This window comes from Podarcis gaigeae (assembly GCF_964106915.1).
Source record: "Podarcis gaigeae genome assembly, chromosome: 2".
Taxonomy (NCBI): Eukaryota; Metazoa; Chordata; class Lepidosauria; order Squamata; family Lacertidae; genus Podarcis; species Podarcis gaigeae.
Window position 1 is genome coordinate 59,287,914 of NC_139679.1, and position 27,276 is coordinate 59,315,189.

At 42.5% G+C, this 27,276-nt stretch overlaps 1 protein-coding gene across 4 annotated transcripts in view; it reads left to right on the plus strand.

Annotated features, from left to right (window-relative positions):
• Window positions 1–27,276, plus strand: part of JADE2 (jade family PHD finger 2) — a 145,378-nt gene that overhangs the window by 105,011 nt on the left and 13,091 nt on the right. For all 4 annotated transcript variants that reach the window (XM_083728403.1, XM_083728402.1, XM_083728404.1 and 1 more), the window contains exons 6-10: window positions 105–316; window positions 5,354–5,521; window positions 5,983–6,099; window positions 13,919–14,380; window positions 24,565–24,682. In XM_083728403.1, the coding sequence (XP_083584529.1) occupies window positions 105–316; window positions 5,354–5,521; window positions 5,983–6,099; window positions 13,919–14,380; window positions 24,565–24,682 (1,077 nt within the window). The remainder of the gene's footprint in view (window positions 1–104; window positions 317–5,353; window positions 5,522–5,982; window positions 6,100–13,918; window positions 14,381–24,564; window positions 24,683–27,276) is intronic.

A 27,276-nucleotide genomic window follows, 5' to 3' on the forward strand; every position in this document is an offset into this window, starting at 1 on the left:
GTTGTGCTGCAATTAAACATAACACCCACCCTTTCTCACTGCGACAAAGTTTGAGAACCCTTGACATTAAAGTAATTTGAGCGTTGTTGTTTTTGGTCTTTTAGAAAAGCCAGAAATGGATGAATTCACCTTGGAAAGAGTACTGGAGGAGCTGGAGACGCTGTGCTATGAGAACATGAACGTTGCCATCGAGACAGAAGAAGGTCTCGGCATAGAGTACGATGAGGATGTTGTGTGTGACGTGTGCCGCTCGCCAGAAGGAGAGGATGGCAACGAGATGGTTTTCTGTGACAAATGCAACGTCTGTGTGCACCAGGTGAGTAGCATTTCTCACTTTGCTGAGGCAGTACAGCCCCCTCCCCCAGAGGACTTAGTTGCCTGGCACACACCAGAACTAAGAATGACAGCCATCCTCCAGCCATTACTGCTGTGGCTTGTCACGTCCTCTCATGACATGGGAAAGTTTGGGCTTTTCTTCACAGTTAGCGTGTGCATTGAGAGTCTTACCTCAGAGGTAAGAGAGAGGAATCACTGTGCTAGGGAATAGAGGATGCCTCCAAACTCGTCCTGCTTATAATCTGCCTGCCTGCCTTTTGCATTTCTTATTCTTCGGTATTTATGTTCTTCATATGTTATTTCTCCCTGCATTTTGTTTTGTATTGTATTGTGTTCACATTATTGCTTACCATAATATTGGAGGAAAAAGAGACTTCCTTCAGGCCCACCTGAACATAGGCATAAGTAAATTCACACATGCCTGTGTTGACCAATAGCTTATGCTGGTATAAAAACAGTAATATAACGGGTGTGAGGCATGGAGCTAAGTTCTTAAGTTTCGCCCCATGATTTCCTTCCCCTTTTTTACTCAAGTATAGTTGAATCTTTAACTACTCATTTACATGCCTTTTTGTAACAAAGTGCTGGTTGATGATTTAATGGTCTTGACTGAGCTGAATATGGCTGTGACTAAAAGAGGATCTTGGATAAGTTGCTCGCAGTCAATTTAATAGACAAATACGTAGCAAATATCCTATACAGGTCTGTCCAGTCAAGTTTCTCGACTGTCCTTTAGAAGGAAAGAAAATCCATTGAAGGCCATTGAAGTCAGGCCATCAATAGTGACTCTGGGATGTTCTGTGTAATCATAGGTAGCTTCCTTTAGGCAGAGAGAACAGGCTTTCCCCTCTTTCTCTTTTGGCGGAGTTTAAGTGCTGTCACTTGCTAGCAGGATTTGCACCAGAGCATTTTGGGATTTAGAAAAAGAGTTGGTGAGGAGGACACAGGGCACAGCTTCCATCACTGGTGTCCATTTCCTAGTGGATCACAGTTATACAAGTCTTTGATACGTTAAAAGTAAAACATTATCATATCTTCCAGAGATTACTCTTAGGATGTTACAAGACCAGCATTACAAAGAGGAGTCAACTCTAGTACAAAAGGTGCATGTCCTTTAATAGAACATGGAAATGAAATGTGGTATTTCTACCGAAGTAGCCTCATGTATATGGAAAAAGTAGTCAGCATTATAGTGCTAGGAAGGCTATGGGCTTCTAACTTTTCTTTTCCAGTGAGTCTTCTTTTGTTTTTGTTCCCTGCCCTCTTCATGTCTATAACAACTCCTCACTTATATGACCAGCCCTCTTGTCACTTTTTTCTGCTTTCGTGTGTTGTGACACAGTATAAGACGCTTTAAACACATCCCCCCCCCATGAGTTCTAATGCCAAGGAGGCCCAGGAATCATAAAGATTTCTTACACGGCAGAATATAGTGTGGGCAGGCTATAACCCTGGGTTGATCCAGTATAATGGAAGAAAAGGGTTTTGATAACTCTTTAAGTGTTGTGTACATGAAAGAATTTCAGAACATGCTCTCTCCCTCCCCCCCAACTATATACAACAAGCTGCACCTGTCAGACAGCTGCAGAAGTTCACTTCTCCTTTGTATCTGTTTACCCTCATCCAGACAAATTCTTTCCTGGTTTATGTGCTTGAGCAATAAATTTATGCAAAAAGACACAGAAGTGGACCCTTGTGAGGTTTTTTATTTGTTTGTTGGTTTTGTCTAATTGCCTCATTTGTTGATTTCACAATTTCCCCCAATACATTCAACAGCTACAATTTTAAAGAGAAGTCCAGCAGGCACAGCTGTATTTCCATGGTAGAAAAAGTTTCTGGTGTTGAACTTTTGTTTGTCTTACACGGGACAGAGCCTTTGTGAGAAAAAAGGTGGTGCTTAATGCACCTCATTGGAGAGTTTCACGCTGTGTTAAGAAGCAAGCATTTCTTCTCTCCCTCAAGGCTTGGGCACATGATTGAATTCCTCTGACTGGCTGCGTCTTGACCAGTAGCAACCAGCAACCCCGGTCCTTTCTGTAGCCTCTTTAAGACATTGCAGTAAACTGAAATATGGCTTACCAAAACCATGCAACTGAGCTGGCTCTCAGAAAGAAGCTTCCACCCACTTTGCTCCTCCTCAGTCCTTTTAGCTGCGCTACAGGTCATGGTTAACAAGGCGAGGCCTTAACTAGGATCCTGGGTTCAGATGTTCTGCTCAGCCAAGCCTTAACTTAGCTGCCCCACCATACTGTGCTAAAAGGACCGGGGAAGAGCAAAGCAGGTGCAAGCTCATAGTTTGCCTTATCATGACATGCAAACCACATGCAGACGAGGAAGGCATGCCTTGCAAATGCCCACAAAGTGTGTCACCAGCAGTTTCTGCGCACGCTAAAATTTTACGACCTTATTTTGGCCCTCTACCAAAAAGCAGATGAGAAAACTTTGTCTTTAAAAAACAACAACAGTCATATGAATTTCAAAATTGGAAACAGGTAGGGGTGCTGGGGGGGGGGACGTGGGTGGCGCTTTGGGTAAAACCTCAGCACCTAGGACTTGCCGATCGCATGGTCGGGGGTTCGAATCCCCGCGGCGGGGTGAGCTCCCGCCGTTCGGTCCCAGCTCCTGCCCACCTAGCAGTTCGAAAGTACAATTAAGTGCAAGTAGATAAATAGGTACCGCTTTCTAGCGGGAAGGTAAACGGCGTTCCGTGTGCTGCTCTGGTGCCGGTTCGCCGGAGCAGCTTCGTCACGCTGGCCACGTGACCCGGAAGTGTCTGCGGACAGTGAGATGAGCGCACAACCCTAGAGTCTGTCAAGACTGGCCCATACGGGCAGGGGTACCTTTACCTTACTAGGGGTGCTGAGAGCTGGTCTTTGAAGGAAATACATTTTCGTTTGGTTCATTAGTACCCTTTGCTACTTAATTGGGTGCAGCTTGTGTGTCCCCCCCTTTCCAAACAAGCATGCTGTTGATCTCAGTGTAGGGATGCAAATGACAGGTGAATTTGAAGGCAGTTGATTATAGATTCCTCTTTGCTCCTAAGGATTTCTTCTTACTCCATTCTCTCTGGCACAGTTAAATCAAAGCTGTTTAAACACTGTGCTTCCAAGACACATGAGCTCAGAATGAAGAAAATGGATATTCGATTTTCTTTAAAAGTCCATAATGTGATTCACACACTAACCTACAAGTGAACTAACCTGGAAGGAAGAACACAACAATCTGGGACACATTGTGAATTTTAAGGAGCTTATAGTTAAAGATTGCAAACAGCTGCAGGAAAGAGCACAAATTCTACCTTTTCCAAGAGGAACTTTAAATTGTGCATCAACTGCCGTCTTGCTACACACGTCAGATCAATTAAATGAATAAGTCAGGAGCTGGTTTTGGATTACCTTTAGGCTTTAAAATTTACCACCTACAGAGGGACCTGCTAATGAGGCAGTGAGCTTTTAACGTCTAATGTATTCATTCCAGTATGGGTAGCCCACACTGATGGGCTTGAGCTGTAGCTTGTGTGGAAATGAACCTGAGGTGTTACTCTTTCTCCAAGAGTGCCTTAGTGACTTTCAGGGTGGCTTGAATTCAACATGAACATAAGGAATTGCTTTTTACTGAGTCAAAATGGTCCATTTACGCTGGGGGAGGGAGAACCTGTGACCCTCCAGATATTATTGGACTCCGGCTTCCATCAGCCCCAGCCTGCATGATCAATAGTCTGGGACAATGCGAGTTGCAGTCCAGTAAGATTGGGGTGGGGAATCTAACCCAAGAGTGTATGCTCTGACTGGAAGCATCTTTCTCCAAGGCTTCAAGCAGGTCTCAGGCTTCTTTAATCCTGCTAACTTGAAATGCAAACATACTCCCTCCCCCATTTTTCAAACCAGGAGGTGCCAGGATTGAACCTGGGACCTGCTGTATGTGACAAAAACTATCCTCTAGAAATCCATGACTCTTTAGTACAGGCATGTCCAAAGTCTGTTTCGGGGGCCTAATGTGGCCCGCCGTTTGATTTAATCCAGTCCCCGTAGCAGTATACGTCCTGGGGTAAAATCCTAACAAAAGCCCAACAACGTCAATCCTAGAAACAGCTCAACAATCTTGGGGTCAACTTCAACAACTTTGGTCAGCCCTCACGCATGTTCACTTCATCATATCTGGCCCTCTTTGAAAAAAGTTTGGGCACCCCTGCTTTAGGATGTTAATATGCCTAAACTGCCTCAAAAAAATGAGAGCCCAGTACCTGTGTTCATTCCTCCCATGTTCACTCCTCTCCCAGTTGTTCATTAGTAGCAAAGATATCAAGCTCTGGGATTGTCAAAACACCAGAGAGAGGAAGAGCTCTGTAATGAGATCATCATTCAGCCCCCATCATGGGTGAGGGCCAATTTAAGCTTAGGGATGTCCACAGTACATATTTAGTTATTTTTTATTTCCATTTATTAATTGCTTCCTTTCAAATATCTCAAAGCAATCTTGACAACAGTTTTTTTTTTAAATTATGTAATTTAAATTAAATAATTAGTAAATTATTTGAAGTTCAATCTAGGCATAATTGCACAGTGATGTACCATTTAAACATCATACATAATATGTGGGTGTATAATGAACGAAATCTGGAAGTTAATGCCACTTTTGGCATATAAATAATTTAAACTTTGCTGTGGAATCCTGAAAGGCGTGTTTGGAGCATGCCTGCCTACACACACACACACACACACACACACACACACACACTTACACACTTGCATAACTTCTAGAATACTTAAGATTTGGACACTTGTGACTTGAACTCCAGTGCTTTGTAAATAATCATACTGATGGATTCTCAAAGACTAAGAAAATAAGACTGAATAATGTAAGAAGTGCAATATGTCTACCAACAGGTTTAGCACATGGAATTAAATGTATCAAAGATAGCCACATTTAATTTGCCTGTCTTGGTTGTAGTGCATTTTACAGTGTTGTTTTCCATCCCTCATAAAAACAACTTACTTTTTGCAATATGTTTACTTAGGCTTGCTATGGAATCCTGAAAGTTCCCATCGGAAACTGGCTTTGCCGAACCTGTGCCCTTGGAGTCCAGCCAAAGTGTTTACTCTGCCCAAAGAGAGGGGGAGCTCTGAAACCCACCCGGAGTGGGACAAAATGGGTCCACGTTAGCTGTGCCTTATGGATACCTGAAGTAAGATACTAAATGACTTTCTAAGTGGTAGGTAGATGTGATGTAGATGAGATATATTTGGATTTCACCATGCCAGGTACTGTCCAGAATCATCACCTGTCATTCACGCTAAGGATTATGTGGAGCACACAGGACTTGAGGATGCCTGAAATTAAAAGCTTATTGTTGTTAAGCACTGTGATCTCTAAACAGTCCATTCAGACATTCAGAACCTTCTCCATGCAATGTCCTATAATTATCCCCAGGGCTATTCACACTACAGTTGTAACATGTATTGCAGGCATTCCATGGATACACCTGCAGTTTCCTGGTAGCAGTTTTCACAGTTTAATTCTGTTTCACACATTACATGGTTGATGTGTCGAATTTAGTTTGTATCAGAGCCACCCTTGGAGTTCTGTTCTTATCCTTTGAGAAGATACATGAAAGCCAATAATTGGTGTGTTCTGTGTTGTGCTCAGGTTAGCATTGGATGCCCTGAAAAAATGGAACCCATTACGAAGATATCACATATCCCAGCAAGCAGATGGGCTTTGTCATGCAGTCTTTGCAAGGAGTGCACTGGAACATGTATTCAGGTAAGCAGTTATGTGTAGTCGAACTGTGCACCACCCATATCAGAAAGATAAAGAAATTGTTTTAATGAAATGCGTGTTGAGAGTCACTGGCAAATAATATACACAAGCGACCAAAAGGCGCAACCTTTTGTTATAACTTTTGTTTATTTATTTATTTCATTTCTATACCACCTTTTTCTTCCAAGGAGCTCAAGATGGTGTACATGGGTGTGTGTCCCTGTCAGAATGCTGGGTGGTAGTTGCTCGTGAGTAACCAGGCAGGACTCTGACCTGTCTTTTACAGGTTTTATTGTGCAAACTATATACAGTGAAGATACACAAGGTTCATGTCCGTCTTAGTCACTTAGGCAGAATCTGGGAGTTGCCCCTTCCGGCTTCTCCCCCAACATAAGAACTTAGACACCCCAAATCTCCACCTCCCCTCCTTGTGTTTCATCCCTCTGTGCAAGCGTGGCGACGGAAGTGGCGTATGTGCCTCCTGGGCTCTCAGCAGCATCTTTGAGCCCTCTCCTCACTTGGCTGGCCCCTTCCCTCTCTTCTCCACTGGAGGTGTGGCTTTTCCCCTTGCTGGAAGAGGAACTGCTCCTTAGAAGCATTGGAGGCTCCCTGTATCCCGACAGTGTCTCTGCCTCTCTCCCCTGTTCCAATGGCAGTCACATGACACCCCCCCCACAAAATTTTCATCCTCACAACAGCCCTGTGAGGTAGGTTAGGCTAAGAGATGGTGACTGGCCCAAGGTTACCCAGTACCCTTCTTGACTGAGTGGGCGAACCCTGGTCTCCCAGGTCATAGTCCAACCTGCTAACCATTATGTTACTTTACATTGACCTCACTGGCTTTTATCTCATGTGCAGCTTTTAGTTGGAAGGGAAAGGAGAGGGACTCCCCCTCCTCTCCTCTCCCAGTGTCTCCATGGAGTCAAGGGGGTTTGTGTGTAAATTATTTCCCTTCCTGTCAGGTTTTGCAGGAGGTAGCAGCAGAATGTTGGTCTTTTTTATCTTTAGTTCCCAGGTAACAAGAAATGCCACTGAATACAGTCAAGTGTTCTTTTCCACTTCTTTTATCACAGTGTTTTATCTTATCTAAGCTCACTTTGATCTCTAGGAAGATTACCAAAGTGTTGATCTCTGGGTCCAAAGGGAGGATCTGTCAAAGATTGTTTGTACGTTGAGGCTGCAACTGTCGTGAGACAGCTATCTGGTGGAAGGAAAGTCATGTGCTATATGAACAGAAAGTGTGAAGCCACCACCATAACGTTTGGGGCATTGTAAGGGAGAAATTTTAAAGCAATCCCTTTTAGCCTGAAGTGAAAGCTCTCACACACGTTTCATTAAATCTTTCCAACATTTGATTCAATTCCATTTGCGATGGCTCTGGGTGGATCTGCTTATTCACCCTGCCAGATGGAGATATTCTGTCATAATGGCAACTGCTTTTGAAGAATGGAAGGGCAGGGAAATGAGACGGCTACACTTGGCAGCGTTGGGTGGGGGGGGGGGGAAGAAAAGGAAGAATTCAGTTTTCTCTGAGACTTCATCCTCTTAGCTCTGGCTCGCGTGTTAGTTTTGAAATGCTCTGAGCTGAGTGGATTTGCATGAAAGGTCACCTGAAATGGAAAACAGGGTTTTATTGTCTCCTTTGCTGACATCCCACATTTCATAAGTCTTCATAAGACTGACAGTTGAGCTTTTGTTGGCGCTGGCCTCGTAAGAGGGAGAACATTTTCACCAAAAGAAGGAATGAAAGAAATATGTAGATGATTCATTTGTTTAAACGTTTAAGCAATGACTAAGCATCAAACTGAAACATAGGGGAGGGGGAATTAGAATTCAGATCTGCCCCCACTTTCATCACATTAGGATTGCAAATCTCATTATTTGTGTTGATGTAGCATCTCCATCTGGGTTTGCTTATGCAGGTGAAATTTAGCATAGAAGACTCCACAATAGCTTTATAAAATAGCTTTTGGCCAAGGGCGGGGGGTAACTTTCCTGAAACCTTCCAGGCAAAGGGATCAAAATTCATGCAGCTCAGTGAAAGTGACAATAGCCAGGGACTTAGTGGAGAAAAGTAATGGAGTAGGTAATGGAGTAATGGGGTTGCTAGGAATTGTGTTACTTGTTTTTATAATCGTATACAAATCCTTCCTCCTTTACTTGTATGATTATATTACTATAACCCACCCTGGAACCTTATGGTGAAGGGCAGATAAGAACTATTATAAATACATTTGTTGTTATTAAATTTATTACCCACCCTTCGCCAACAGGTCTTGGGGCAAGTTTCAGCAATCTAAAATTAAGAATTAAAAACAGTTAAAACAGTTTTCAGCCATAGGAGTACGTTGGGCACACAGGCAAAGCTGCATCTTGAGCATTCTCTGAACACACTATAATGAAGAAGCCACATGCACCTCTGTAAGAGGGAATTTAGGGGCAGACACAGAGAATGCCCTCTCCAAGGAGGTGGTGTTACCAAGAAGGCCGCCTCTGCTGATTTTAACATCTGAGAAGTGCTGTAGGGAAGGAGGTGGTCTGGGAGATAGTACCTTTAGGCAATGCAACATCAGTGCAACTACAGTGGTACCTCGGGTTAAGTACTTAATTCGTTCCAGAGGTCCATTCTTAACCTGAAACTGTTCTTAACCTGAAGCACCACTTTAGCTAATGGGGCCTCCTGCTGCCGTCGTACCGCCGGAGCACGATTTCTGTTCTCATCCTGAAGCAAAGTTCTTAACCTGAGGTAATATTCATGGGTTAGTGGAGTCTGTAACCTGATGCGTATGTAACCTGAAGCGCATGTAACCCGAGGTACCACTGTACACTGGTTTAGAGGTTCAACAGTGATACAGAGGATCATTCACAATAACCACGTTGACGCGTAAACATATGACTTTGGTTTTCCAAGGGCCAGGGATGTGCAAGAGTACAGTACTAAACAATTCCCTTTTTGAAAAGACTAAGTCCACAACCCTATACAGTGGTACATTAACACAATTCCCAACTCTTTCTACCTTTCAGTATATTCTTCTCCCCACTCTGCTGTATGGTTTTATTCTGCTAGCTGGGCTGGAGGAGGGGAATAATGCATCAATAACGTCTTCATTATCACTTTAATGCAAGGTTCTTTGGTAGCTACTGCTGAACAGGTACTTTTCGTTGTTGACCTGTCAGCTCAGCTTGCTAATTATTTCCTATTTGCATTTCGGGCAGAGTCCCTGACAACTGCTACTTGCCATCTGTCAGAGGAAACCCAGGATGGGTGGCATCCTGTTTGTTTTATCTCTAAGGTAGCGCGGATAATCTTTCCTTCATAAAAGGGCACTGTGTAGGCTGTTGTTCTAGCAAAAGTCATAAACAATTTAATAATGATATTAATACTGTTTGTGACGCAAATAGGGAGGGGAGGGGAGAAACCGAGATGCATTTATTTCAGTAGCTTAGCTAAGACGGAGAGGTCCTTGCCCAGCTTTCATCTCAGCACTGCAGCTAGTTGTGTGCACAACAGCACAAAGGATCTTTCCAATCACTCATTTTAAAGTACCCCCAGATGTTACTCCAATATAAACACAATTGGCTCCATCAGTAGCTATCTAGCTATGTATGCAGTAAAATTACAGCTTTGGCTACCGGACAAGAAAACTCAATCAAAGCTGTTTACTGCTGGCAAAAGCCTGTAACCTCAAAATGCAATAACACTTAGGAAAGTGACTCCGCTGCATCTTTTCAACATAGTCTCCCATCCCCAGCCCAGGTATTTATATCAGGCAGGCCTATGATAAAAACCGCATGATAGCAGAACAGCATTGCTTTACAAATCTGGGCACTGATACTGTGCATCCAGCAAAATGAATGAAAACTCAATACTCCGATTCTTAGGTCATGTCTGAGTCAGTGCATCCCACCACACCTTATCCCCGCATGGAATGCAGTTTAAAATATTTGGTTAGATCTGCTGTTTAGGGGCTATCAGATCACCACCCTGGACAGATTTCTGTTAGTAGCTCCACAAGTTACTAACACAAGTGGAGTATCCCATAGCACTGTTATGGCTCTTTTGCCCTCCTTAAGATCCTGCAAATATGAGGACCAAACCTGACACATCAGCATCAGACCTCTTTGTTTAACCCTAGGTCTGCCCCAGTCACAGGGATACGGGTCTGCCTTTTTAGAGGAAAGGGAGATGCTCGGGTGAGGGGAAAGTGAACTCTCTTTACCCCAACCTCTTATATTCCCTTAGCATCCTCTCACCAGATGTTTTTCCTGGAGCTCAGCAGAGGAGAAAAGCACCTTAAGGGACCAGTGGGGCAGAGATAAAGCTGCACAGAGTGTGCATTAAAAACTGAACATAAAATTGTTTTTCCTCTTCCCTGAAATGCCCTCACACTCAATTGAGTACGTATAGTATCCCGAAACGCTTCTCAACATCCTTCAGGAAGTGTCCCCTTGCGTTAATGCGATCATTCAAGCTGGAGCAACCATGGTTCTTAACAAATATATCTGAACTATGTAAATTGCTCAGTGTGGTGTCTTCAGCAATAAGGTCTTCAGAACAGCTCCTTATTGCTGTTTAACTGGCCATTAGCAGCTGGAATAGACTGATTTCTTAAGGGTTATGGCTTAAATAATTACCTGACACTCGGAGCTATTAAAAAACAGTTAATGAATAGTGGGTGGATCCATGAGGAGGCAGCAGAGTTACATACAGCTAGCTGGGGAATGTGTTATATTGGGTAGGAAATGGCACTTCAGATGTTGCTGCCTGGGGGAGGAGGGGGACAGAACAAATTAGATAGGGAGGGCTTTAATAAAATTGTTTGATTTTTTTTTCTTTAAAAGAACTGTTGACAGCTATTTAGCGACTACAATGAGCGTTAATCAGTTAATTTTTATGTTACTAGCTTGCCAAAAGCTTGAGGCTCACTTTTTTGTTCTCTTTCTTTTTAATATATAATTAGAGGACATATATCAAAGGGGAAGATACTGTTAAAGGTCCAGTCTTTCCAGGGGCATTACAAGCCCCCAAGAGTGTAGATTTATTCATGAACTTGTGACCCAGTCTGCGACCCAAAAATCACATTAGCTAAGGTAGTTCAAAAAGAACAGAACAATGTGGTAGAAACTCTGGTCTCACCACCACCCTCATAAACACACAATAATATAATATGAGTGTTTCAGAAGGGCAAATGTATGCTTCGGCACCATTAGTACTTTTGTTGCTCTGTTTTATAGGCAAAGGCAAAATCTCAACCAGAATTATTTGGAGAGTGGGGGAGAGTCTCTAAAGTCCATTTTCTTTCTACTGTTGCTGCATTTTAGTACAAAACAAAAAGCAACCCACTCATTTCTCAGAACTTCTCCATACCTTTCTCCTTTTATATTAAGGTTGCACAGCCTGTGACTCTCATCATCACTCACCATTAGCCTTGCTGACCGGGGTGGATGTTTGTTGTGGCCTCAGAACATATTATGGAGTGTCACAGGTTCCTTTTCCCTGTTTTGGCACATGGACTCAGCTCTACTCAAAGGGTTAAACATATTACTTAGTTTAACAGGAGATTACTTTCTATGTCAGCAATGTTTGTGTCATATATAAATACCTTGGGTTTTTACCTCCAGGAAACCAGTAGAACCATGTTTACCACTTTGAGCTCCTTGGAGGAAAGCTGGTGTATAAATGTAATAAAGTATCCTCAATTTTTTTGGCAGTGGCAAAAAAAAAAAAAGTCCTATTCACCATTCAGACATTACAAGTAAAATGTTTTTTCCCCCGACACCTTTTTACTGAATTCCGTTTTCCTTGTCCTTCCCTGTGTCACAGTGAAAAAAGGATTCTTCAGTGTTGAAAACTGGTACATGTGGGATAGGTTTAAATGGGTAGGAGAGGATATATTGATTGCAGTTTATCCCACCAGGCCCCCATGCGTGTGGGTTAACAGAGTTTGAAAATCCCATCTTTGGCACCCCAATTAAAAGAATAGGAATTAGTCTGCAGGGCCTCCTTTGGAGAAAGTTCAACTAAAAAGTAAGCTGGCTTCTCCCTTCTTACCTCACTTAACAAAGAATCAGGCAACAACTTGTAATGTAAGTTTAAAATAAGATTTACCTACTTTATAATCATGCTTTGCTTCACAGCAACAGTAGCAGCAAAAGCCCCATACCTAGAGCTGCAGCAAGCAGGGCCATGACTACATCCAGCACTAATCAAAGGAAGAGAGAAGAGAGAGGATCAGGAAGTACTATATGCTGCTTCCTCTCCAGGAGAGGAGGGGAAATGATGTAACACACAGCTCTCTCTACCAGTTGTATTTCTATGGTCTGAGTAGACACTCAGCAATTGCCTGTCAGCAGTACAGCTCTATGGTATTAGCCCCTTCTCATGCTAACTAGCAAGGAATATGCATTAGTTACGTTTGGCTGCTAATCTCCCACAGTTCCATAGTTCATGTTTGTTGTTGTTGTTTAGTCGTTTAGTCGTGTCCGACTCTTCATGACCCCATGGACCAGAGCACGCCAGGCACGCCTGTCTTCCACTGCCTCCTGCAGTTTGGTCAGACTCATATAGTTTATGTTACCCCATGCTAATTAGTATTATATCATAGCTAGCTGACCTTTTGACCAGCACGCTGGCTTCAAGTATCAATAACTTTCAAAATGTAGTAAGCAGGGCAAAGGCATGGCCCTTGTGTGCTCTGAATAATTGGTCACCAGGGGAAAATATGGAGAGGAAAAATAAAAATCCTGCATCCTTCTTTTCTAATTTGCTGCTTATCAGGATGTCAATGTTTGTGACATCCTACAGAAATTGCATTAGCCACCTTGGAATCCTTTTGGATGAAAGGCAGTGTAAAAATAAACAAGCCGATGATGATGATAGATAGATAGATAGATATAGATAGATGATAGATAGATAGATAGATAGATAGATAGATAGATAGATAGATAGATAGATAGATGATAGATAGATGATAGATAGATAGATAGATGATAGATAGATAGATAGATAGATAGATAGATAGATAGATAGATAGATAGATGATAGATAGATGATAGATAGATAGATGATAGATAGATAGATAGATAGATAGATAGATAGATAGATAGATAGATAGATGATAGAATGAACTGTACTTCCTCTGGGATGCAGCTTGTTAATGTGAAATCAGTGCACTCTTCCTACCCTTCCCACCCAGAGGAGAGGCCACCTGGACAAGTTTTAAGAAGAGCAAAGAAAACAGCAGATCTCATCTTCACCCCATTCCACATAGCACCTCTTCCTGGATGGGCTTTCCTTCTATTTTTGCTAGAACAAGGCTTCTGAGTGTAATCAGTGGAAATATAATAAAAAACTGGGAAAACTTGGCCTGGCCATGCAAAATACCTGACCATCACACTGAGCCAATTTGGTGGGACACAGGATCAGCTGTGCTGTATAATTAAATATCTCCTCAGCAAAATCAAGAAGACAGATCCCATGAGGAATGTTTACATGAAGGAAAAACAGCAAGAACATAAACGTAGTGTGTAAGCAAGCTGTAGTGTAGTGAATAGAAATGTACTGTAGAAGATGAATAGTGAGAGAGGGCATTATGGAGGGGTATTCTTCCATCTCCTCAAGAAAACTGAGGGGTCTGAACAGAGAGTAATGGGGATGTGGTACTTTCCACCATCACCCTCTGTTAATTTTACTGCTAGTATTAATTACGGCAGGAAATTTTTTGCTGTTGGTACTCTTGTAAAAGTGATCCTAGTTAACCATGAAATGGTTTTACAAGAATACTCAGGTCTTCGCTCTGCTTTCTCCCCCTATCCGTTGCAGTGTTCCATGCCTTCCTGCATCACAGCCTTCCACGTAACATGCGCCTTTGAACGGAATCTGGACATGCGGACGCTTTTAGCAGAGAACGATGAGGTGAAGTTCAAGTCCTTCTGTCTTGAGCACAGCAGTGGTGCCACTAAGCCACCAGACGAAGCACGGACGGATGCAGATCAAGGCAAGCTGGATATGGAAAAAGTAACGCTGAGGAAACAGAAGCTCCAACAGTTGGAGGAAGACTTCTATGATCTTGTGAAGCCCTCTGAAGTGGCTGAGAACCTTGACTTGACTGAGGGGCTAGTTGATTTTGTCTATCAGTACTGGAAATTAAAGAGGAAAGCCAATTACAACAAGCCTCTAATGATGCCCAAAACAGATGAGGTGGACAACTTGGCTCAGCAAGAGCAAGATGTGCTGTACCGACGCTTGAAGCTCTTCACACACCTCAGGCAAGATCTTGAAAGGGTGAGTAGAATTACAGGCTTTGTGAAATGTTCTGCTGTTCTACCGTTTCTAGTAATTCTTTAACTCCAGTGGCCTGATTATCCCAACAATCACTGAAACTTCACAGCGCCCAGGCATAGCTTCTGTTCTGATCGCTATCTGTATATTCATTTTCGTTATGATTTTTACTCAAGGAGTTCCATATTTTTCATTTGCCTGTCTAGAGCATCCTTTTGTAAAGATAACGAGAAAGGCCCCAGCCTTCCTCTTTACCTTGGAGCTAGGGAGAAGGCAGAATTTGTCCCCACAGCTGAGTGAGCTTCCGAGGGTTCAGTACAGCAGTGGAGAAAATCCCCATCCTCTCTCCAACTCAGAGAGGGAGGTTTGGCTGGCACATGGATCCTCTTGGCCACATGGGACCAAAATGAGCACCAAACTTTTCCTCCTGTTCCTTGGGTAGCTTGTGTGACAGAGTGAAGGACTCAAAGCACTTTTGTCGGCCGGCACCAAAACAAGTCCCTGGTCCTCTTCCCAGGTGACAAATGAGGGCTGCAGTCCTATGTACAGTATATTTACCAGGGTTAGGCCGGAATGAACACAATCAAACTTTACTTCCATGTAAACCAAAAGTTGTGGGTCCATTCTTACTCCAAGCAAGCACAAAAATCAAATGGAAAAATGGGGGTAGGAATTGTGTGCATGTGTGTGTGTGAGAGAGAGAGAGAGAGTGAGTGAGAGTGAGCAGAAAAATACTATCTGTTGTAGGTCCATGACATGGGGTGTCTTTCAGCACAGACCCATTGGCTTGGTTAGAACTAGCTCTTGAAAAGCTCAGTAGGGAAGTCAAATGCCCATAAATCCTGCAGTCCCTTCCACCCCACCACACATTTTGGCCCTCCTAAGCAAATTAAAAGCACACTGCTAGGATAGCATAGACAGAAGGGTATCTTTTCTCATTAAATTTATTCTTTCCTTTGTGATTAATTTTTATAGTAGGAATCAGTTTCTAGATAAGGCCAGGGAATGCTTTGTTAATAATCTTTTCAAAGGAATGGTCAATGTTTGTGAAATTGCTCAGTGTAACAATTTATGATGACAGACCTTCATCTACTCTTCTTTTGCCCTACTTTTCCCCTGCTGTGTCTAGTGCAGGCTGTGCTGCCGCATGCAAGACAGTAAAAGGAAATTTATTAGAGTCCTGCTTTGTGAAGTTCCACGTTGCCAGAACTCTTGGACTCTTGTAAATTTCTCTTTTATTAGCTATGCATACAAAAACAAACAGTGGCGGAACCAACTGTGATGCTACAGAAAGTAGAGGAGATGGGGGCAGAGTTGGCACTGCATAAACAACTGAGGAGATGGAAGACACAAAACAAATTGCCTAGTGAACATCTCTTGAGAAAGGAAAACACAGAGAAGCAGAAAGGAATGGGAAGCAAAGAGGATTTAATAGTGCATGGGAATAAATGTACAAGGGGTAAGCGCTGACAGAGGGTAGTGCAGGCATCATCCTTGTAACTGACTGCCCTAGTTGTGCCAGGTTCAGAGGTGAAACTGGAGGTTCAAATAAGCCATGAAAATACAAGATCTGTCCTGATCAGAGAGAGGAAGATGAAGAATCAAAGCATTTTGTAAAACACTGTATTCACACTTAATTTTGATTCTTTCTCCTATGATTATATGTGTGCTTACGTTAAAATGCATCGCTTGCCTTTCTACCATAAACAGTACTCAGCAGCACTCTTTTCAATGTATATGGTGCTTCAGAAGGTTCACATGAAATGCAATTCATGACCTCTACCATGTGAGGCTGGGGGACTTTCTGCATTTTGTGTATAAATGCCACTGGGCCTTAGGAAGTGACCCAAAGAAATTGCTCTTCATGAAGGAATTTAATGCTTCACTTTTAAAAAAGACACCTTTTTACCCCCTAAAAAAAAACAAACCCAGCTAGTGTTAAGTTTCTTCCAACTCATTATTATTTCTGCACCAGCTGCTGCTACAGTCTTAAAAACAGGTTTGAAACCAGCATCATGCCCCCAAAATGCTACCCAGATCTCTTCTTATGATGAGGATGGGGCACATGGGCCATCCAGATTTTGTTAGACTCAACCAGTCCAACAACATCTGGAGGGCCACAAGCTCCTCATCCCTGTTTTATGATGTAATTCATGGTCAGAAACCTGTTTTCTCTGCTCTTTTACAAATATTTTAATTGATATTAAAAACTATATAAGAACCCAAATTAACTTTATCCATAAGATACAATTGCATCTAGGACAAAATTGTTCATAAAAACCACTACGTATTGACACCATTTCAACTCACAAGAACAGGGCCAAGAAGAGGAATATCACAACACGTGAGTTGAGGCTAATAGTGCAAGTTCTTTAATAAAGTACTAGTTTTTGTGGAGTGGGTAAAGGGGCAGGATCCTGCATTAAACAGGAACAGTAAGTGACAGATCACAGGATAAGGCATGGATTGAAAAGGGGGAAAAACTTGTGCCAATCTGAAATATCTTTAGAATTGGACTAAAAGATTTTAAAAGTGGAATAGAGATTTGAACCAGATATAACCTTTATCCTAGATGATATGATTATGCATTAAGAAACTGTGTTGGACTTTCAAGATTGCTCTTCAGCCATGTACATTCCCTTCACCCTTTATTTTCCTGTAACATAGGAGAATGATTCTCTTGCTTACATTTCTGATCTCTGTAATTTTAGGTTGTTGAAGCTGTGTTTTTAGCAACAAAGACAAACACAGCAAAACAATCTTCCACTGAGAGCCACTGTCCTAAGTTCCCCCGAGTCTCAGTGAATTCAAAACAATGCAGCTGTAAAAATTAATTTATCTTAATCAACTTCAGCAAAGCTTCATAATCTTTCAGTTACTTGATAGAGAAGTGCAGCTTGTTTATGGTGTGTGGTGTAGCTTTAGCTATGCTGGTGAAAGTAGTTACATGGCCAATAAAAAGCATTTTTCTCTTAGACATATAAATTAAGAAACTGAAAGACATTCTAACACATATCTTGCCAGAGGCAGCTGTTTCCCTTGTAAAGAGATTTCAGTCTGATGTTCACTTCAAACCATAATAAATCGAAAGGTGTGTGTTAAAATATAGATCACATAAAATATATAGTGCATAAATCACATTTCTATACTTGAGTCTTGGGTATTTATTCTTACCGTTTTTTTCTAAAAACTTTTCCACCTCTGAAACAGGAGCTTCCAAAATTTCTTGAGATAATACTAACATTTTGTATGGGTTTGCAGTCCAAACCATGTAGGTCTGAGAAGAAAATGCATCACTGTTAGAGCAGTCATGATACGTTTATGCAGATAAGATAGTATTGTCTCACACCAACTTCCTTCTCTGCCATCCACTTTCTTATTGCTTCCTCCACCAGTTTTATGGTGGGGCTAGGAGCTGTCTCAGTATATTTCAGTGTGTGTATTATAAGACTAAGCAAGCAATGTATAGAGAACTTCACCTAGGGAATCATCAAAAAGAGCATACAGGATATATTGACAGTGTGAAGACTGCTTTCTAGGGTGTTTACAGATAAGACAAACATTTTACTGTTTAAACCTTCTTCCCTAACACCTGCTATTCCCATTACAGTGCCGCCCAATTTCTAGACCCATCGGGGTTTTTTAATGCCACAAACCTCCCATCATCCTCTGTTGGTTCACCTCACTTCTCCCACCTTTCACAACCAGCTGTCCGCATTTCTTTTAACCCGTTTTTATACCACACCATTCCCAGTCTCTGTAGTCCATTTTCACCACCTGGTTTTGATTCTAAGCAGTCCATAGTATTTAGTTTAGAGACTATATTTGCTTTATTGCCCTGGGTTACAGCCTGAAAGTTCATGTAGAGGCCCCTTGTTGGCTGTCTTCAGTTACAGATATTGCAGCTGGGGGAAGTGTCAAAGGAGTTGCAAAGTGTAATCATGGCTTGAGTTGGTATAAATTTCCAGATTTGAACCTATTGCAGAAGTGGACTATGTGAAAGGGAAGTTCACAGAGCAAAGTGGACTATCCACCCAAACCTAAAGTTAAGGAGGGCAGAATATCTGGCACAATTCCTACCAATAGGCAGCTATTTAAGCAATGATCGGTCTCCTCACAAAAAAACCAACAAAAGAAACATCACTGATAGGTTTAAAATAAGCATTCTTTGATCTCTGAGTACCCACAGGAGTTAGAAAATACTGAAAGCCTCATCTATTAGCTGGAGGTGTCATACCTTATAGTATTTAAGGCTTGTTCCCGTGAGCAGATTGATTCTTGTGTTATTATTCAGGATTAGCTGTCCATGTAGGAACTACTTAATCCTGTGAGTGCTTAACCAAACTTTTAGCCTGATCCTACCTATGTTTATTCACAACTCAGTCCCACTGAGTTCGGTAGGCTTTCCTCCCAAAGAAGTATGCATATGATTATATCCCTAAAAAGTAATTGTGCAGTAGGAGCCAAATCCAGGAGCTGTGTATTATTGAAGCATTGTATTGAATCCAGGATTTGGGCTACTGCATTCATGCAGGACCTTTGTTGCTTTGGCAATGGGAGAGCACAGTCAGAGCTGCCGTGAATAAAATTATAAATAAAACTTGCAATTATATCCTCATAAGATGATTGTTTTTAGATTTGGTGCACAATATGCATTTTACCACTCTACTCAAACCCTTTTAAAACCTTAATGAGCATGTATCAGTAAAGTCAAGTCCTCTGCTTTTGCATATTTAGTTCCCTTTGAACTGTTGTTCACATTCATTTCAGGAGGGTGTTCTTTTTTTCTGGATAATTAGGACTTATTGAGGAATTAGTCATATTTTCAATTCACTTTTGATTGCTTTTACTTCCAAACTGACATCATATTTTGTATTCATGTTACTCCAGGAAGCCTTTATTTAAAAAAAAAAACAAGAAAGAAAGAAAAAAACAAAACCACCCATTCACAGATGTGACAATTTTAAAGTATTCCACTGCCCTGTTTCTTTGATTCTTTTGCCTTTCACATTATTGACCTTGATAAACCAAAATTAAGAAACTGACGCGGGTGGTGCTGTGGGTTAAACCACAGAGCCTAGGACTTGCCCATCAGAAGGTTGGCGGTTCGAATCCCCGCGATGGGGTGAGCTCCCGTTGCTCGGTCCCTGCTTCTGCCAACCTAGCAGTTTGAAAGCATGTCAAAGTGCAAGTAGATAAATAGGTACCGCTCCGGTGGGAAGGTAAACGGTGTTTCCGTGCGCTGCTCTGGTTCACCAGAAGCGGCTTAGTCATGCTGGCCACATGACCTGGAAGCTGTACGCTGGCTCCCTCGGCCATAAAGCGAGATGAGCGCCGCAACCCCAGAGTTGGTCACGACTGGACCTAATGGTCAGGGGTCCCTTTACCTTTTTTATCCGCTACCCCAGTCTAGATTCCATTGCGTCTTAGGGTGGTAAAAAGCCCCCATGCAAAGCCATGTGTGTTTTGTCAGAAAAAGGGCACCTGCATGCTTCACTGGGTCAGTTTTTGCTTGCAAACCTGCATGCGCATTTTTTTACCTGGATATGTTAATATAGATAAAGCACCTCAGTGGCATAAAATCAATAGATTTCAGGGGTATTTTTACCCCACCAAACACCTTTCAGAAGCAGAAACAACCATAAATTGTAATACCTTAAATTTTGGGACATCAGTTACTATTGTGCAGGTGACAGTCTCCTAAAAGGATTACATTGTAGGTCTACTCTGACATGAACACTGCAGTGAAAATGCACCCAGTCTGGATGCAATTTTCTTAACTGCACCCAGAGAAAAGAATAATTGTTTGAGTGCAGGGTTTGTCCTCCTTAATTACATAAGGAACAGGCCCTTGTTTTTATTTGTCTTGCTGGTTATTTACAATTAAGATCCAGGAAGCTCACTGCCCAAAGTCTCACTCACATTGATTCATCAGTGAAGACAGAAGAAACCCAGATAATTGGGCAAGTGTAAATTCATGGTGTTTCTGTCACCATATAGCTTTTTTAAAAAAGCCTCTGACAAGCAAGCAACTCTGTTTACTATTTTGGTTCCAGCTAGCAGAGATTAATGGTGGGGGGCAGATCAAATGTGATGTTAGAGATACACAGGCTCCTAAATACTTGCACTGTTTTGTAAAAGCTTACCAAAGGGATGCATAGTCATGGATATACAAGGCTTACTAAAGAGATGGATATTCATCCCCCCCCCCCCAAAGCGAGGGGGAAGAATGAAAAATGTTATGTGAATATCATTCTTTGTCTGTATAAATTACTGGAAATATTGTTGAGGACATTGTACATGAAGCACTCCAGTGAGAATTTACTTTTCCTCCCTACTTTCACGCCATCCCACAGTTTTACTTCAGAAATGCAATGCTATTATGAGGGGGATTTGTTTCCACATGCACAGTCGCAGTCCCTAGTTGGAAGAAGATTCATAAACACAAATAGATCAAAACAACAACAACAACAACAACAACCGTATTTTTCGCCCTATAGGACGCACTTTTCCCCTCCAAAAATGAAGGGGAAATGTGTGTGTGTCCTATGGGGTGAATGCAGGCTTCAGGAAGCTATCCGCAAGCCTTGCGAGCCCTGTGGAAGTTCCCGCGGGCTCGCAAGGCTTGCAGGCAGCAGCCTGCAGCCCGAAGCACGGGGCGTGCTGCACAGTGCGCCCCGGCTTCGGTTCCCCGACCTGGTTTGGAGGCTGGCGGCGGGGAGAAGCTTCTCCCCGCCACCAGCCCCACAAGCTCGGGGAACAGCGGAGAGGCGGAGCGCCGCCATCCTGCTGTTCCCCGACCTGGTTTGGGCTTCAGGCAGATATCCGCAAGCGTGGGAGCCCGGCGGGAAGTCGCGCCGGTCTCCCAAGGCTTGCGGAGAGCTTCCTGTTCTGGGGTCGGGGGAAGCTCGGGCGTCCTCCACCCCAGCCCCGCGCCTGGGGGGGGAATAATTTTTTTTATCCCCCCCCCAAATTAGGTGCATCCTATGGGCTGGTGCGTCCTATGGGACAAAAAATACGGTATATTTATACCCCAGCCATCTGGCTGGGTTTCCTCAGCCACTCTGGGCAGCTCCCAACAGAATACTATATTAAAAACCTTGATAAAACATTAAAAACCTCCCTAATCAGGGCTGTCTACAGATGTCTTCTAAAAGTCAGATAGTTGTTTATTTCCTTGACATCTGATGGGACGGCATTCCACAGCATGGGTTCCACTACCGAAAAGGCCCTCTGCCTGGCTATATGCATTTGTGATCCATCTATTAGGGCTGCACACGCATAGCTATTGGGAACTCTCTTTTTTCTGGAGTGGGTGGGGAGGAGCTGAATTTAGTCATTTTTCCTACCTTGGACACTGTTCCTCTTGTGCAGATACTTCTCTGAATTCAACACCCACCCACCCCTTTTCTTTACTTGCTTGGAGATTGCTTCAGGACCTTTTAATGTAAACCTCTATACAAATTTAATGAGCTAAACATCAAGCAAGACACAGAGTTTGTGCTTAAATTGGTTCAGAACTTCTTTTTGGTTTTGCTTATTTTGGGTCCCCCCCCCCCAAGTGCCTGTTATACACAGTTGTGGGTAAGGTCCTGATGAAATAGCACAGTTTCTTAAAAGTTTGATGCAGGTAGGAGTTGGCAGGGATTCTGGAGGGGTCTCCAGAGAGATTTTTTTGTTATGTGAATAAAGCTTTATTTTCATACCAGCTGCTGTTTTTGTTCATGGGCATGAGTGTAACAGCATTGCACAGGGCTTTAATGAATCAGAATTTGGCCCAGTTAGTATATGAATGAACCAGGGCAGACTTAGGTCAGAAGAGGATGGGTATATTTAGATGCCTGTAAAGTCTATATTTACTTCACACTGTGCCTCTGACAGTGTGTGACAGGGTGGCTTAAATCATCAGTGAAGTCCTGTTAGAGATTAGCAACAGGCTTTTCATGCCCCTGTGCTGATTTGGAAAAGCAAATGTTAAAAATCAGGAGCTCTTCTGCTTGAAGACTGATCTTGAACATCAGGGGTCAGGGGTTGAGGTCTCGGACCCCTGCAGTTGCCTCAGCATGATAATGTGTCAGGAAGTAATTTGACACTTGAACAGCTCTTTTTGGTCTCCTTGATCTGTGTCTGGGCTTTGCTCTCTCCTGAACAGCTATGCTGTCGAAACAGGATAGCCAACTGGTACAAGGTTTTCTTTTACCACTGACATTCCCTCTGCATACAGTATTTATGCTGAATGGAGCTTTTCTCTGAGGGTGATTTCTTGCAACTGGGTCATCAGTCACTGGTGAAATGACAGCAGCTTTCCTGAAGGAAGCAAGACAGAAGTGACCTTTGGGTGACTGGGTTTGTTTTAGAAGCACTGTCATTTGCTGTACACCTGCCAGAGAGAAAGGTGTTATTGTTTTGTGTGGGGTTTTTTGTTTTTATTTTTAAAAAAGAAGCATTTGGAAAATTCTGTGGCAGATTGTTGTCTGTGGGGACAAACAAAGCCAGTAGTATTAAACCACAACCCCTGTCATAGCACTATGAGGAGTTGTGGTTTTTCCACACCTTGTAAACCACAATCTGTAGCCAAAGTTTGTTAGTGTACCGATCATGGTTTGTTGGAGTGAAACAAACCATAATCCCTGGTTCGGATATGACACTAAGCCAGAGTGTCCTCTGCGTGCCGACAAATAGTCCAGAAAGATGCACTCATGGTGGACCATTAACTGTGGTGTACCATGCCATGCAAAGTGGGCCACTGTATCTTTTTGACATTTGTAGATCAATCCTGCTCCTCAAGGCTCCAGCAGTGTCTGCAAACTGAGTCTTTGCTGTATAATTCTCTTCCACTATACAAAGCTATTACTAGCAACACAGGACCTTTAAACGTAATGACAGAAAAACTTGCTGCAGTTCTACTGCAGAATTCCATAAAAGTACTATTTTATGTAGACACATCCTGAACCAAGCTGTATAATTAAAACAGTAGGTTTTAATTATATTAAACGTATCCTACAGATGTTGTGATTTTAAAGTTCATTCCCGTTACCAGAGCCATGCGCAAACAAAATAATGCATTGTACCAATAGCTCAATCTTTGTTGGAAGGAAGGACAGCTGGGCTGCCTCTGGTCACTGAAGGCACAGTAGTTGCCTGCTTGAGAGCGGTTGTACCATAGTGGCTGGATTTTGAGCTTGGACGTGGATGCAGAAGACCCAAAGTCCAATCCTTTCTTATCTTTGACATTCATTTAGTGGCCTTGGCCAAGTCATTATGACTCAGCCCTGCCTGGCTGACATTGTCATATGAGAAGAATATGAGTTGTTGTATGAGAAGGATAAAATGAGACAATTTCATCTCTTCCAACCTAGAACTTTGTTGTGCCCTGCAAGTGTAGGGTAAACAATTTTCTTTAGAAGAAGCAGAGACTTATTTGTCAATAATTATTAAAAGATTCAAGACACAACAAAGGTTTTCTTACCCCAGTCTGTGACTCATTAATATTTGCTAGTTTCACCTTCCCTCACTCTTTCACCATAGTTCTTGCTCTCATAACCAGAGGAACCCACACTTCATGGCATGTGCAGTCCTCTCTCCTGCCCTCCACAGATCAACTCCATTCCCACATTAAGACTGGACAAAATATTTGTGGCATCTTCTCTTTGCAAACAATTGCTGCTTGAAAAGGTAGATAAGCTACCCTCCCAAGCCTATTACATGAATTAGATGCCAGACGGCCTTTGCTGATGGTCAAAGGCAGCTTATAGCAGCCTTTGCTTTAAGCCCAGGTATAGAAAACCTGCCACTCTCCAGACATGGCTGGACCCCAACTTTGGCCAATGGTTGGGGATGGTGGGTATTTCACCAACATTTCAACCACAGGTTACCCATTCCTGCATTAGGTTATTGTCAGTTATTCATAGGTATCAGGCTGATAACTGATCCAAGAGGGAGATGTTTCTTTTATTGGTGGTTTCTTGCCCGCAGTATTTGCATTATTCGAACTGCCTCCAGAGTGTACAGGAATGCAGGCATGAAAGATGGAGAAACAAAGTGTGCCATGGAAAGATTTGATCACGATAAACAAGAGGGCAAGGATAAGCAGAGAAATGGGGTGGCATTTTAAGTAGCTGAGATGCCAGTGGATTTTTGTCAGAATTCACTACTAAAGTAGAAACTGGGCTTATTCTGTTTTGCAGGTTAGGAATCTCTGTTACATGGTGACAAGGCGAGAGAAAATGAAGCACTCCATTTGCAAACTCCAGGAACAGATCTTCCACCTACAGATGAAACTTATTGAGAAGGACCTATACCCAGGTATATGTTCCTTCTGGGGCCCAAAAAGCCTACTGTCAACATAATGATTATTGCTGATGTGTTTGCTGACATTTTAACATGCTATATTTATTTATTTATTTTTGGTAATAGGTATGTATGTGTTCCTGTAAAGATGCATTAATTCAAGAGCTTAATTTCTAAATATAAGCTGCAGGGGCTCAACTTTGTTGGATGTTATACTCAGTCCCTGTTACACTCCCTCAAGCCAGTTTAAATAAGGAACGGTCAGGGATTATTATTTTAAAAAAACCACTTAATGTCACTATGTTAAGTCATAACATGACTTATAAAAACATACTTTTTTGTTATAATAGAAAGCTACCACCTAACCATTCTAGATAATTAATTATTATTCATTTGTAATGCCAAGCCTGAATCTGAAACGGTACTACAGTTAATTGGTTTGCCATTAGCTACCCAGGGCCTAGCTTGCTTATACAGTAGAAGCTGTAGCTGTTTAAAAGGTAACCCAGTGTGTCATCAACCCAGCTATTAATGGGGATAAGCAACAAGGTTCCTTCTGAACACGTATGAAATCATCTTAACATAGTTAGCAAGACATCAGGGCAAATCCTTTAATTTCCTGATTTGCAGAAGAGCCTGATATCTCAGCTCCTGTTTATCCTGTGCAAACAAGCCATATGTCACATCTAAGGTAGAAATTAGCTAGAAATCCTAACTGCATTAGTTAATTTCTGTTTAATCAACCTGACCTGTTATGAAATCCTATTGCAGAAGCATGCTGTTTGCTTCCCACCTTCTTTGGATTATTATTGCTCATCCTGGCCCCCAAGGCTCTAGACTTTAGTGTTTTTAGTGGCAGCATCTGGTTCACTAGAACGGTTTGCCAGCAGTTGCACTGGCTTCCTGGCAACTGCCTCTGACTCTATTAAGGATCAAAGGTTGGACTGCTGGCAGCTGATCTTTTTGCTCCTCTTTGCTCTTAGCTTTATCTGCAAATTAAGTTGTGGCTATCTGTTAATAAGGAGAGCCTTAAGATGCATGCAACCATCAGAAGATTTTAAAAATAAGCTCCTTTGAAAAGGCGCACACCCAGCCAAAAAGCACATCGTTGTTGAGTCCATATCTTGTAAATTATTTTTTTTTAAAAAAAAAATCCCCTTTTGCAACAAGAACACAGAACCCAAAACTCAAAGCTATGTAACATTTTCTCCAGAAGGAGCATCTGGCTGTCTGGCAGAGTTTCCAGTCAGTTGTTGTGTTTGTGGCTTTGGAGCCTCCTCAGAAGCCATCACGTGGTTAGGGTTCCTTTAGGACTGTCTGGACCACATTCTCTTTTGCTGAAAGCTTTTTTCTCGAGTTCCATTTTGAGGGTCTGAGGAATGTGTTACCTGAGAAATGTGTGGTTCCACGTTTGTTTGACCATGATGCAAACTTTCTTTGTGCGCAAAAGATCCCATAACTACATTTATGGCAACCCAAGCAGAGGCAGACAAAAGCTTCAGAAAACTCACCACATCAGGGACACCAGTGCAGGGCCCTCCAAATCCTATTTTACAAGTCCCATCAGTCCCTGCTAACTTGACCAGTGGTCAGGGATGATGGGAGTTGTAGTTAAACAACATCTGTTAGAATAGACTCCTGTTGTGAATGGATCGCTCTGTTTTTACCTTGTACACATTTGGGATCTTCATAGAAATGTCACAAATCTCCTGCTGTATACTTGTGTTTTGAGGCATGGTGTTTACAGTTTTTGCAGTATTCATACATCGCTCGCTGCCAACTGGGGATCATTGTTTATGCATCTAGTGGGCTCTGGTCCAGAAATGTTTATGCCAAAAGTAATATGTTAAACTGCAGTTCTTACCCTGGCTGCTGCCTGGCAGGACTTAACAGAGCAGTGGGGCCACAGTAGGATGTGCAGCCCTCTAGGTGGGTGGGGACACCCAAATGACTGATGCTGTGATCATGCCCAGATCGGCATGCAGTAGGTCTGGGCTGCTCAGCCCTGGAACAGAGGCAGAAGGGGAAACTTCCTGCTGCCGGAGGCCAGCAGGGCTGGCACAGGGACATCCAGGACAACACAAAGGGGGTTTGGATCACAGTATTTTGTCAGCTGCTGTGTAGCGCTCTTTTCTCTATAAAAAGAGAGCATTAACAAAGGAAAGAAGTCTAAACTCAGCCATATTTTCTTCATTACCTTTTCTTACTGAAAGGAAACAACCACGATATAACAAAGTGTTAGGGAAGTTCCAGAATTTCCAGTGGGTTTAAGGTCACCTAATTCTGTGCCGGATTCTGGACGATGTGTTTTCCCTTTTTTTAATGGCATGACTCATCCTATTGCTGCAACAGTCTGTGGGGGTCACACATTTCATAGACTTAATTTGCTAGGGTTACTTCCTCATTGGCTAATATTTCACTTCAACGTGTTTGTGCAGATTTGCAGATTAGGTTGGGAGTCAGGTGTCAAACAGGAGCCTGCATAGCAGAAAAGGGGAGTTATATTTATGCTTAATTATTGCCAGATTGAGGGGGGTTGCAATAATTGGGGCACATTACTTAACAGCAGCTTTTCACTCGATTAATGGAAATAAACGGGAAAATAGAGA